Below are 12,299 nucleotides of genomic sequence, written 5' to 3' on the forward strand. Positions count from 1 at the left end.
AGAGTCTTCCAATGTGTTCATAAACGTCTTTATGAATCAGTAATGATGCAACTTGCAGTAAAGACATTTACTATGTCAGCAAACAAAATGTGATCAAAGAAAGGGGGTGAAATGTACTTTGGAACAGTGCTGACACAGGTGCACAATAAAGGTTTTATTTTCTTCATTTTTTATTATGGAAATTCCCATATTCACCTGTAAATATTTTAGTATGAATCTCTAACAGATAAAGACCTTTTTTACATTACCAATCTGCCATTATAATATTTAACAAAATTATAATTTTGAATAATCTCTTAATATTATCTAATATCCAAGTTACATATTTTTAATTAAAAAAATAATCTCCAAAATGTCTTGGTTTATTCATACAAGTTCCACACATTATATTTGGTTGATATTTCTTAAATTTCTTTTGTAACAGTCCCCTTTGTGGGTTGGTAGAGGAACTGGATCATTTATCCTATGGAATGCTCTACATTCTGGATTTGGCTCATTAATTCTCCATATTATTATCTAACTTGTACCTCTGTTCTCCATAGTTTCCATAAAGTAATATTTATATCTAGAGGCTTGACTGGATTCACATTCAGTTTTTAAAGCAAGACTACTTCAAAGATTGTACTGTACTTCCTACTGTGTAGCATCAAGAGGAACTTGTTTTCTGGTTGTTCTAACTTTTACCAGTGTTGAGATCGAGTTGTGGGTTTGGATTAGGGCCAGACTTTCACTTACTAGTTTGAGATCTATTGATGATCATTGCCTAAATACATTATTTCAGTAGGAATTGGAAAAAAGGTAATTTCCTCATTCTGTTGTTCTTTCTGCATTTATTAACTAAAATTCAACTATAAAATAAAACTTTCATCAACTACAGTTTGTTAGAAAAGATAGTTATTTCCCCTTATTTTAAAAAATTTTCAAAATAGTATACTGGCACCCTAACAATCTTCAGTAGTGACCAGTTTTTAAAGTTGTCATTATAAACTCTTTTTTGTGTGTGAATTTGATGAGCTTCAGTCAACTGTGATTTTTATTCATTTTGATTCTGTTAGTTTTTAACAAACTCTTTACTTTTTGACTAATGAATAGGCGCATTTTGTACATTTTTCTGACCCAAATATAAAATGTCATTTCTCCAGAGAGTCCTGGTTTCCTTTGCTGGGAGGCAGTATTTAATAAGGTCTAGTATAAATGAGTTATTTACTCTGGTATGATGCTTAGTACAGTATCTGGCATAAAGAATATATGTTATAGTTATTATTTTCTTCTATATTATCTATTTCCTCCCTGATCTTTACTATTTCCTTCCTTCTGCTGACTTTTTTCTCTTCTTTTTCTAATTCTTTTAGCTGGTAGTTTAGATTGTTTATTTGAGATTGTTCTTTTTTGAGGAAGGCCTCTTCTATATTATATTAATTGGCCTAGAACTGTGATTCTTACAGCAGTATCAGTATCACTGAGAAACTTATAAGAAATGTAAATTCTTGGACTCTACCTCAGGCCTACTGAATTAGAAATTTAGGGGTGAGACTCCAACATAGCTCTAAATGACTTCATTGCACACTGAAGTTTGAGAACCACTGGTCAGGAGTAGAAGTTCCTAACTCATCTGGTGAGAGTGGGCCACAGGGCATGCTAAATATTTTCTCAGGGCAGCTATACAGCACCCTACCTCCCAGCAGCCTTGTCCATTTTCTAATCTTTTCAAATCTTATCTTACTTTATGAAATAGAATTAATGAAACAGATACCAAATATAATAATCTGTTTATGAAATAACCATTATATTTACCTAGCTTTCTAAAGGCATAGAATGTATGAATATATACATATTTCAGTTTCATTCATTTTCTATACTAAAATAGCTTGTGATAGCCTTTCCCAACATGAGTTCCACAGGGCACTGGGTCCTCTAGATATTCTGTAATAAAGAGGATTTCATTGGTCCAGTAAGTTGGAGAAATATTTTATATTATATCTACTTTGCTGGGCATTGCACAAACAATATTTGCATATCAAAGTCTGAGAAATCTTGCAGTAAAGAAACCTTTTTAACTTGGCTTTAACTTATTGTCAAAATCTTTTGATTAGAAGACCCTTTTGCCTAAGTAATAACTATTAGCTTCCAGCAGAAAACACTTCGGAAAATTTAATATACTTATGAGTATATTTTTGAAAAAGACTTATGGACTTATGTGCCACTTAAAACATAGGGAGCTTTTTGGGTGACTATATAGTAGCCCTACAAATGAATTTATACCACCTTCAGAATACTATAGAGCCCAGGAGCTATTAAAGGGGAAAACACCAGGATATTTTCTTTACTAGAGATAAATTGGATTATGAAATGAAAACTAGTGGCCTGATTTCTCTGAAGCTTTGTTTTCCTAAAATGTATATTTCTCATGTAGTCATTATTTTCCCAACCAGTGCAAGGTTTTATAAAAACCTTTATATAAAACTAGGTTTTATCATGTGGACGTGTCAACCTGATAAGCGATTATTTGGCAAGAAATCAAGAAGTTTTCAGAGGGAATTGTAGACCTTACAGAATTTTGCAACTACTTAGACTCCTTTATTTCCAATTCTGGAAAAATTTTAAGTCCTTAAATTGCTTAACGGAGGCAACTCTATATAATGGTACTCTGTAATAATTTACTTTTCAAAAAGGAAATGTAGAACTGGAAAATTTTTACTTGCATAATTCCTTTCATCCTCCTTTTTAAACTATTTAAAGAAATTTTGTAGGGAGGGGTTTAGTATGAAAAACTGTTGCTGAAAGTGAACTTAGCACAGACAGTATTGGATGCAAGTCTTTTCAAGATAGAAGAGACAGGAATCTAGCATCAGGAGTGCAACAAACGTGAGGCTCAAGTGTTCAACCTGAGTTATAGGATAAACTTCTTAAAAATTGTGCCTGTTATGTGGAATCATTCCATAAAATCAGTGCTCTAGTAGTTTCTAGCATTTTTGTCTCAGGAGATATTTAAAGGGCAGTAGTAGTATTTTTGGAGCAGATTGATCTAGGGGGTTCTAATTTACCCCATATTATTGAACCACACAGACTAGGAGAACTACATAGAATGTAAACTACATAGAACTTGGGAATCCCACTAGCAGATAGTTCATAGTAATAATAAGTAGAAAAATATCAGTACATGGGCAAGCTGTAGCATGTGTTTATGATGTATGTAAGAGATAAGGTGACCTTGCAAGTCAGTGTGAGGCAATTCAGTAAACACTGTTTAGGTAAGTTTGAATCTTTAATGGGACCACCAAAAACCAAAGAATAATCTTAACTTAGAAGAAGGGTTATAAATATTGTTCAATGAGATAAAATATATGAAAATGTTTTATACTATAAAATCTTAAATTTCAAGTCACTTGTAATATCTGTTACATTTGTGGCCTGTGTTTTTAATCTCCTGCTTATTTTTAAGTTTCTCACAGCTTTGCAATATGTGAAAATTTGTCACTGTAAAACACGAAACAAATACAGCTAGTATCATTACACAGTTATTACACAAAAGGTATTATAGCAGCTGTAAAGAAGGGGCAGTACTCCTTTATATGGTAAATTACTTACAGAGAAATGTAATCAAACCCACCACATTACTGTCTCCTGTATTTTAAACAGCAGTTTTGGCTTTTTGTGTGTGGGGGAGTTAAGTCATAGCAGTGCATTTTGCTTTGAGAAAAGGAATATGAATTTTCTCTGAACTTGGGACACTGTAGTCTTACAGGAGAGCTGTTGGAATTAAGAATAACAACATCTATGATTTATAGCACATTTACAAAGTAAAGGTCAAAATCTATACTAAAAAGTGATGTAAAGAAAAATGAGGTTGTTTTTATTTAATATTAACATTACATCAGACCTTTTTTCTTTCTTGTTGATAATTATTCCTGCTAGTGAATATTTAATTAAAGGACAGCTTTAAGAAATGACTGATGCATTTCTATTTTATGTTTTGGTCATAGTAGGTTAACTATCATTTATATGATATGGTTACTCAAACTGACTCTAGGGCATGTATCACAATCTCATAAAAATGTGGAGAGCCTTATCACTTTCAGGAATTTCAGTCATTCTTTCGTCCTGAAAGGACAGTATTTATTATTAATCTATGAAGAATATGATTCATTAAGTGTGGAAATCCTTGGTAAATTCTTATTCATCACATTTTTATTATTTCTAAGAATTCCAGAAACCACCCAACCTAATTTTAGCTTTTGCTTTGTAACAAATGAAAATCTTTCGAGAACATATGGATCTTATCACACATATAAAAAGTAAACAGACATTTCCCTCTGGATATGTGCATTCATTGACATCTAATATTGGTTATATTTGACTGTTAGAGAAACTATATGGGCTCCAAAAAAGATAGAAAATACAATTCTTGGCCACCATGAGTAGTGGGGAAAAATTCCCTTCATAAAATACCCAGAAAACTATTTTAAGAAAATTCATTTCTGCGTGAATGCTGTGAACAAACAGTAAGTAAATATCAACTCTTTGCCCAGCTCTTGTTTTAGAAGCTGAGAAATTACCAATGAACAAAACAGACAGAAATTTTGGTCTTCATGGAGTCCATTCTAGTGGGGGAAACAGACAAACTAAAAAATAAAAGAAATGAAATGGGTAATATGTTGGACAATGACAAGTGCTGTAGAGAAAAAAAAAAATAAGGAAAGGGGATTTAGGGAGTATTAGGACATTGCAATTTCAAGTAGGGCGCCAGCAAATTCTTACCAGAACAGAATTTGCTTGAATAAAGACCTAACGGAGTTGAGGGAATTACTTATTTTGGTATCTATGCTGAGTAAGGGAGTAACAAAGAATGTGCCAGGCAAAGGAAAAACAAACATGCTTTAGACCCTTACCTGGGAGCATGCCCAGCATGTTTGAGGAGCAGCAAGGAAGGAAAGTGAGGCTAAAGAGAAATAGAGGAGACTGAAGAAGGCTGTTCAGATAATCCAGACAAGTGGCTGTGGCTCATAGTACTGTGGAAGCATTGGAGGTGGTGAGAAATCAGTATTGCTGACAGTGTGGGTACGGGTTATGAAAAAGAGGAGGAGAATCAGGATTTTTGATTTGCTAGGTAGGAAGGAAGGATTTCCAGTAACTGAGGTAGGGAATACTGCAGGAAGAGTGGAGTTTGGGGAGAAAAATTGGAGCTATGTTTTGGACGTATTTGAGATAACTTTTAGTCATCTAAATAGAGATGTCAAGCAGGCAGTTGGATGTGGCATTTAGGGGAGAGATTTGACAGGAAAAATAAGTGTAATAAGTTGATGAACTGTGCTGAGAATTAACAGTAGGAGAAAAATCAGTAAAGGAAAGGCTTCAGGAAGGAAAATAAATTTTAAGCTGAACCTTTGATTAATGGGAAGAGTAGAGGATTCTAGTTGGGGTAAACGTTCTTAGAATATCATTTAGAAGCATTAGAAATCTGAATGCTTTACTACCTTGATTTTTTTTCCTTTCACTTAAAACTTTTTAGTGCATCATGTAGTATTATGGAACTATAGGTGCACAAGAAGTATTTGTTGATTCATAAATGAGAATCATTTTTCAAAGTTTATTTTATTAACTAGTATTTAATCATTGAAAACATAGGTTTTTTTTAAATTCTAGGTGTTTACTGTGCTAAAATACACATGACATTAGCTTTACAATTTCAACCATTTTTAAGTGTACAGTTCAGTGGTTCTAGGTACATTCCAAAACTCAGTTTGATGTATAAAAATATTCTGACTTTTCAACAAAATCAACATTGTTGCTTATGAGGAAAAAGAATTTAGAACTGATTGGTCTTTACTTCTAAGAGCATTGAGCTTTCTGCAAGATAATCCCAACTGATTATATCACTTTTGTTTAAAAGATTGGGACAAGCCAAAAAACAAAAATGAACATTAGTGTCTGTTTTAGAAAACAGATTTTTTTTCTATTCTTGAAAACTGAATTTCCATTTAACTGAATGTCAATTGTAGTTGTTTGGGTCACTGTTTAGTGAATATGTCTTTTGATGACTGCTACCTCACAGAAATCAAATGTTCAGATTAAGTTGTATATATCTGGAGCTTAAAGAGTTTTCAAAAATGAAATAAGTATGCCCTGCTTCATAATTTCTTTGCCTATTTGCTTCTTAGATTCCTCTCAAAGTATGTTCTTTATTTTTAGTTTGAGTTTTATAAATTATATCTTGTAATTAATTTTGGATTTTGTAAATTACATGAAAGCATGTGATATGTCTGTCTTTTATGAGTTATAAATCTAGAAAATTGTCTGTCTGTTGATTACAGTGTCTCTTTCTTTAGGGAACAAAGAAGGAAGAGGTTGAAGGTGAAGTGGAAGTGTCTGGTTTAATTCAGCCTGCAGAAGTGTTTGCTCCCAAAAGCCTGGTGTTGGTATCCAGATTAGATTATCCAGAAATTTTTAGGGTAAAGAACTTATAGTTGTCATTATTGATTTATATTATTGTATAAATCTGTTTTGAATGAACCATGGTAACAAGTTCTTTGTATTTAACGTATCTTTAAATTGAGTAGAGTAGGAATTCATCGATAAACTAAAATTAATGTGAGCAGAAGAAACGTATTTCATGTTGGATGAAATAAATACCTAAGTTAATACAACTATTTAAACTTCTAAGGGTGTAGTGTTTGGTTTAAAATAGGTCCTATGTTTACTGACTCCAAAATTTATGAATCCTAAAGAAGTCATTTGATTACCTGTAGCAAATTTAAAATGCGTTAGTAATATAAAAACTTTGTATTTTTTACTCACCTTCTTTTGAGGAGTCGAGGTTCAAGGAAATAGGATGGATATTTGCAATTTTAAATAGTTCTGATCATACTACTACCATCATAGCTTTAAAATATTGTTTACGTGTAGATATTTTACTTTTTAGACACTTAGACTTTCAAATGTAAAAAAATTACTTTAGTTATAAATACATTTAAGCTTTAAAAGAAGAGGGCTTGTTTTTATTATTTCAGCTGCTGTCTTTGGTAACAGTAATGTTGACCATTGTCCATAATCCCAGATCTTCTTTGGAAAGTATAAATCATACCTTAAACTTGTTCAAGGATTTGGGAAATTATTACATAATTTCTGGGGAACTTTTCCATATTGTTGAGATTATACATATTCTTACTATCAAGGTTTCAGTGACAATGGGTAACTCCTAACAAATACTGATTTTTCAGTAATAAGTTTCAATAAACTGTAAGATACAGAAGGATTGCATTTTGTATTCCATTTTACCACCTACCTTCTTCTGAGCTTAAAGTATTAATCATAATTTTGTCTCTATTGTGCTATTCTTTGTGATAATTCACATAAGTTAAACTTTTCTGTAGAATAAATGTTCTGAATTTATAAGAATCACAAAACAAGATAAAGTCTTTAAATTTTTATCTTGAAATGTGGGATTTTGCACGGTAAGTTGAGACAGAAACAGTTTTAAACCCTACAAATTTGCTAGAGTGGTTATCTGAGCACAAACACCTGTTTTACGAATTATGGATTTCTGTTCTTTATAAACTCATCTCAAAAGCTCATTTAGAGTTTCTGGTTCTGGAGGAAAATTTAATAAACTTAATAACATTTGCTGCTTAAAAGTTATTCCATGGTCACTGTAGAATATACTTTACTAGGTTCAAAGTGAAATTTTCCTTGAAGCAGATGTCACAACAATTTATTTTTAGTGTTTACTGTTTCCATGAAATAACTACATGCATCTTCTCCTTGCAGGCTTGCCTGGGTTTGATCTACACTGTGTATGTGGACAGTCTGAATGTCTCCTTGGAAAATCTCATTGCAAACCTGTGTGCATGTCTTGTTCCAGCGGCTGGAGGGTCTCAGGTAAATAGAATAAAAAGGGAGATGAAGAGAGCCTGCTTCTTTTTCCCTCCTCTCCAGTTAATTTAATTTATGAAGAAAAGGGGAAAGAAAGAATTCTTTAAATATTTTTGTTTTAAAGAGGATCTTAGTTTAGTTAAGCGTTGTCCCTATGGTCTGCCTTCTAAGAGAGACCCAAGATTCCATTCTTTTCTTAGGTCATGAGGTTAATTTTAACGCAGGGTTCACCTTTCACATAGCGTAATTAGAAGTCATATTTTGTGTAACTTGAACTCTAGCTTACACACTCTTGGAAGTACACTTTTTAAGTTGAATTTTAAAATGTGTTCTTTCCACCTTTCTTATTCCTCTACATGGTTATACCTCATTTTATTAACTTAAAAATTTTTTTCAGTGATAAAAAAATTAGGAGATTACATTAAAAGAAAACTGTCAACATAATTCTCTGTAATATTGTAACTACTTCTGGATAGAATAATTCATTTCTTAATTTCCCTGGATAATAGCAGTTGTGCATGGTCTTAAAACCACTGTGTGTGTTGTATGTACTCCTTAACAGAATAGTTTGCAATTAAGAAAGAAGAGGGCTTATTTTTCTCATTTCAGTTTGCTGTCTTTCGTAATAATAATGTTGACCACTGTCCAAAATCACAGATACTCTTTGGAAAGTAGAACCTATACCTTAACATTTCCCAAGGATTTTTGTCATAGGTTGAGTTCATGAGGACATTAAACTCTTTTACTGAAAGAAAACTTTCTCAAAGTGGCATGTTTTTCATCTTCTTTATGTCTTGAAATTTTCATATTCATCTCTGAACTAGGAAAATAGGAACCTCGGCTACTATTACTTAATGTTTCTAGGGAACTTTTGCCTTTTTTTTTTAAGGCTTATTGTTTTTATTTTCACGTTGGTTGAATCTTAAGTTGAATATAATTTTTGTTTTTTATACACAAGAAAATACTTCATGTACCTCTGAAATGAGACCGGTAGGGAATGTGTCCAGTGCAAACATCCGAGCAGAGCCCTGCCCTGATTGTCATCCCGGCCCAGCGTGGGTGACACTGGGGAAAAGCGGCGGGCCGCCAGGCTCTGCAAGGGCTCCTTTTCTTAAGTCCTAAAATTGATTAGTTGATCACTTATTTTGCTTATTCTTATGTAATATTGACAAAGAGGACAGCCCTCTAAAAGTTACATTGTTTCTTCTTAGTCTGAACAGAGATGTTACTTACAATGAAATTGGCTGTTGTTTGGTTTTTGGGGTTTTTTTTTTTTCTTGCCTTTGCCTTTTTAACTGTCTGCTGTCTTTCCTAGTATCTTTTGGTTACTGTTAATTTTTTTTTCCCTCCTATTCTCTCCTCCCTCATTCTCCTATTTCTGTTCCAATGGCAAAATATGAAATGTGAGTTTAGTCACAATTGGACCTGAACTTTAATGCAGTCAAATTGTTTTATGAGCCTTTATTATGAGGCAGTTTTTTGTTGATATGATTTTATTTTATTTTAATTAAAAAATGCTTTTTCATTGTGGCCACTAGAAATTTTAAAATACACATGTGGTTCATATTATTATGCTTCTTTTATTTTTCTGGTTTTATTGAGATATAACTGGCTTATAAATATTGACTTTTAACATTTTACTATTTTTTAGTTAAGTATTATTATCAGTGATTTGTGTATCTTTTACTAAATTTTCAGTTTTCAGCTATGAATTTTCTTGTACCATATTCATTTGGGCACAAAAGTAACTTGAATGTTTTTGGCTGTATTATTGCCAGTGGCATCTGTTTATTGGATCTTACATGGTCATCATCTGCTCCAAATTTGAACTTTAAAGGGATTTTTTTAATCTCAAGAAAATGTCTGAAAAGAAATTGTTTTCATGTTTGTATGTGTTCTCCCCTCATTCTGCAGAAGCTGTTTTCCTTGGGTGCAGGAGACAGACAGCTGATCCAGACTCCCTTGCATGATAGTCTTCCTGTCACAGGCACTAGTGTCGCTCTCCTGTTCCAGCAGTTAGGTATGTCTTGTTCTCCTATTTTCGGTGTTCTTATAGAAACCTATGAAAAAAGATTTATTTTAAGGTCGTATCACCTGATATCACTCAGGAAAATAGAAAGCAAACCATTAAATACCTGATATATAAAATATGTAATTATGTGGGTTCTAATCTTAACTAGTGCTTATTCTTTTTCTTTCTTTTTTTTTTTTTTTAATTTTTAACCCAGGCCCCCTTTTGCTCTGGAGTCAATCAGCCTTTTAGAAAGTACACATATTTTCATTCTGCTTTAAAAGATGAATAGGTGTAGTATATTTTGCTTTTCCTTAGATGAACTGCTTTTATAGAAACCTTGTCAGATAGAACTAAAAGTCCCATCCTTTTCATTCTACCATCTGTATTAGGACTTTATCTCTAATTTTCTAGCAATGACTAGGATAAAGAATTAGGAATAGGACACTAGAAAGTGCCTTCTGTACATTGGATAGCTTATACTTCATTAAAGGAGTAATATAACTTAAAAGTAAGGGTGTTTCAGACCAGGGCTGCCAGAGATTGCCACTTACTTTACCTCTTACTTGTCCTTTATATGTACCTATGTATGAGTGTCCCACTCTCTTTGATACTGTCATTGTTTTCCAACTGTGTTTGTCTTTTTCTAGTTGAACTGAAACCTTCCCTTTCCTGGAGCTCCTACTCTACTTCTCCAGAATTCTTATTTCCTTACACAACAGTTCTACCTTCTTGATTCCCTCCTACCTCACGTTGAATTTTACTCCCTGCTCAACTCTGAAATTTATCACTCTTTTTTCATCAGTGTCCCCATCCTTATTCTTCTGCTGTGACTTCAGTCAAATTTAGAAAGCCTTAGAAGAAATTAATGTAAATACAAATAGAGTTTTCTAGTATCCCAGTAAACATAAATGGTGATACCAGTCCCCAAGTAGTAGTTCTTCCCCATTATATCTGCCTCCCCTTCAGAATTTAAACTCTTAAAAATTACATAGGTCTTCTCTCCCCTCCTGCCCCCCAGGAAGTTTCTACACATTGAGTCATCTCAACTAAGTTTAATTAAGGCTATTTTCTTTAATGTGTGAAATAGGTACTCTCTTCCTGGTGGCACTTACTTCTCCAAAGAATATCCTGTTGATTAAAACCTCCCTCCACAAACTTTTGGAAATTTTAGGGGTTCAAAGATTATCTTCAGCCTGTCCATGGTCCCTGCTAATCACTGACTTAATTGATTTTAGCCAAGCACTATTCACCTGACCTTTTTCATTTAGAAAGGGCTCTATACCTCTAAAGAGTCAACCAAAGATAAAATTTACCATGAAGAGGAGTAGAAGGATATGACACAAACAAAATTTCACATTCCCAAATGCTATCATTTATCTTATACTTAATGAATGCCTTATAAACCTCTTACGCTTTTGAGTTTTTACAGTGGTTTTAAGGGGAGGGCAGGGATTGTTATTGGCATTAATACCCAGGACCCAGGCGATATTAAACATTCTTAATGCATGACATACATGCATCAGAAGAATTTTTCCTTAAATACCAGTAGCACTCCCACCAAGAAAAACTGCTGTAGATAAACATTTATAAAACCTGGACCTCTCTTCCAGTAATGGTGTCTTATGTAATTCAGACTCGCCCTCTTAACAGTGACTACTAGGAAAGTGATACAAATATAAACAACATCTACTTGAAAGCATCAGAGGTAATAAATAATGATCAAACCACAGTCCAAGAGAAGAAGAAAACCTAGAGAAGTGAGCCAGACATTTGTCACCACTTTTTCCCAAGCACCTCTTGATTTTGGAAGAAGTTACTGAAAAACTGATCAGCACTATTGATATACCTTGGGGAAGAGGAAAATTGGAGTTCAGGTTTTACCAAGGGAGATTCTTATATAAAACTCTTATGCTTTGAGTTGGGACCATGAAGGACTACAACATAGGAGTGGGTAAATCACAAGCAGACAGTCCTCCTGAGGAACTGAAGTACAGATTGAAGTCATCTCAGTTCTTTGAAGTGGATTGAAATGATCCTTGATGCTTCTCTCTCTAGCCATATAGTAGGAATGAAAGTAAATCCTCTCTGGAGCAAGATAACTACATTCTAAGCCTCCAGTATGTCTACAGATTTAATATGTATGCTCAGCACTCAATCAAAAGCAACCCAGAAACATGGGGACTAAAGTTATCTGAAAATAATATAAAAGAAACCGTAGACAATATAAAAGGTCCACAGGGGCACCAAAAATAGTTATCAGATATTAAAATAGCTGTGCTTAAATAGTGAAGGAGAGAAACAGTCAAGAATGAGAATTTGGGGAGTGCTGTCAGCAAGATGGCAGAATAGGAAGTCCCAATCCTTGTTCTCCTGCAAAAACATCAATTTAACAATGATATACAGACCAGAATACCTT

The 12,299-nt window shown here is 33.4% G+C and overlaps 1 protein-coding gene across 2 annotated transcripts in view; it reads left to right on the forward strand.

Moving 5' to 3' along the window:
- SBF2 (SET binding factor 2) overlaps positions 1-12,299 on the forward strand; it is a 382,774-nt gene that overhangs the window by 177,024 nt on the left and 193,451 nt on the right. For both annotated transcript variants that reach the window (XM_031460040.2, XM_031460041.2), the window contains exons 4-6: positions 6,327-6,449; positions 7,765-7,875; positions 9,784-9,889. In XM_031460040.2, coding sequence (XP_031315900.2) covers positions 6,327-6,449; positions 7,765-7,875; positions 9,784-9,889 — 340 coding nt within the window. The remainder of the gene's footprint in view (positions 1-6,326; positions 6,450-7,764; positions 7,876-9,783; positions 9,890-12,299) is intronic.

This window comes from Camelus dromedarius, chromosome 12 (genome assembly GCF_036321535.1).
Source record: "Camelus dromedarius isolate mCamDro1 chromosome 12, mCamDro1.pat, whole genome shotgun sequence".
Taxonomy (NCBI): Eukaryota; Metazoa; Chordata; class Mammalia; order Artiodactyla; family Camelidae; genus Camelus; species Camelus dromedarius.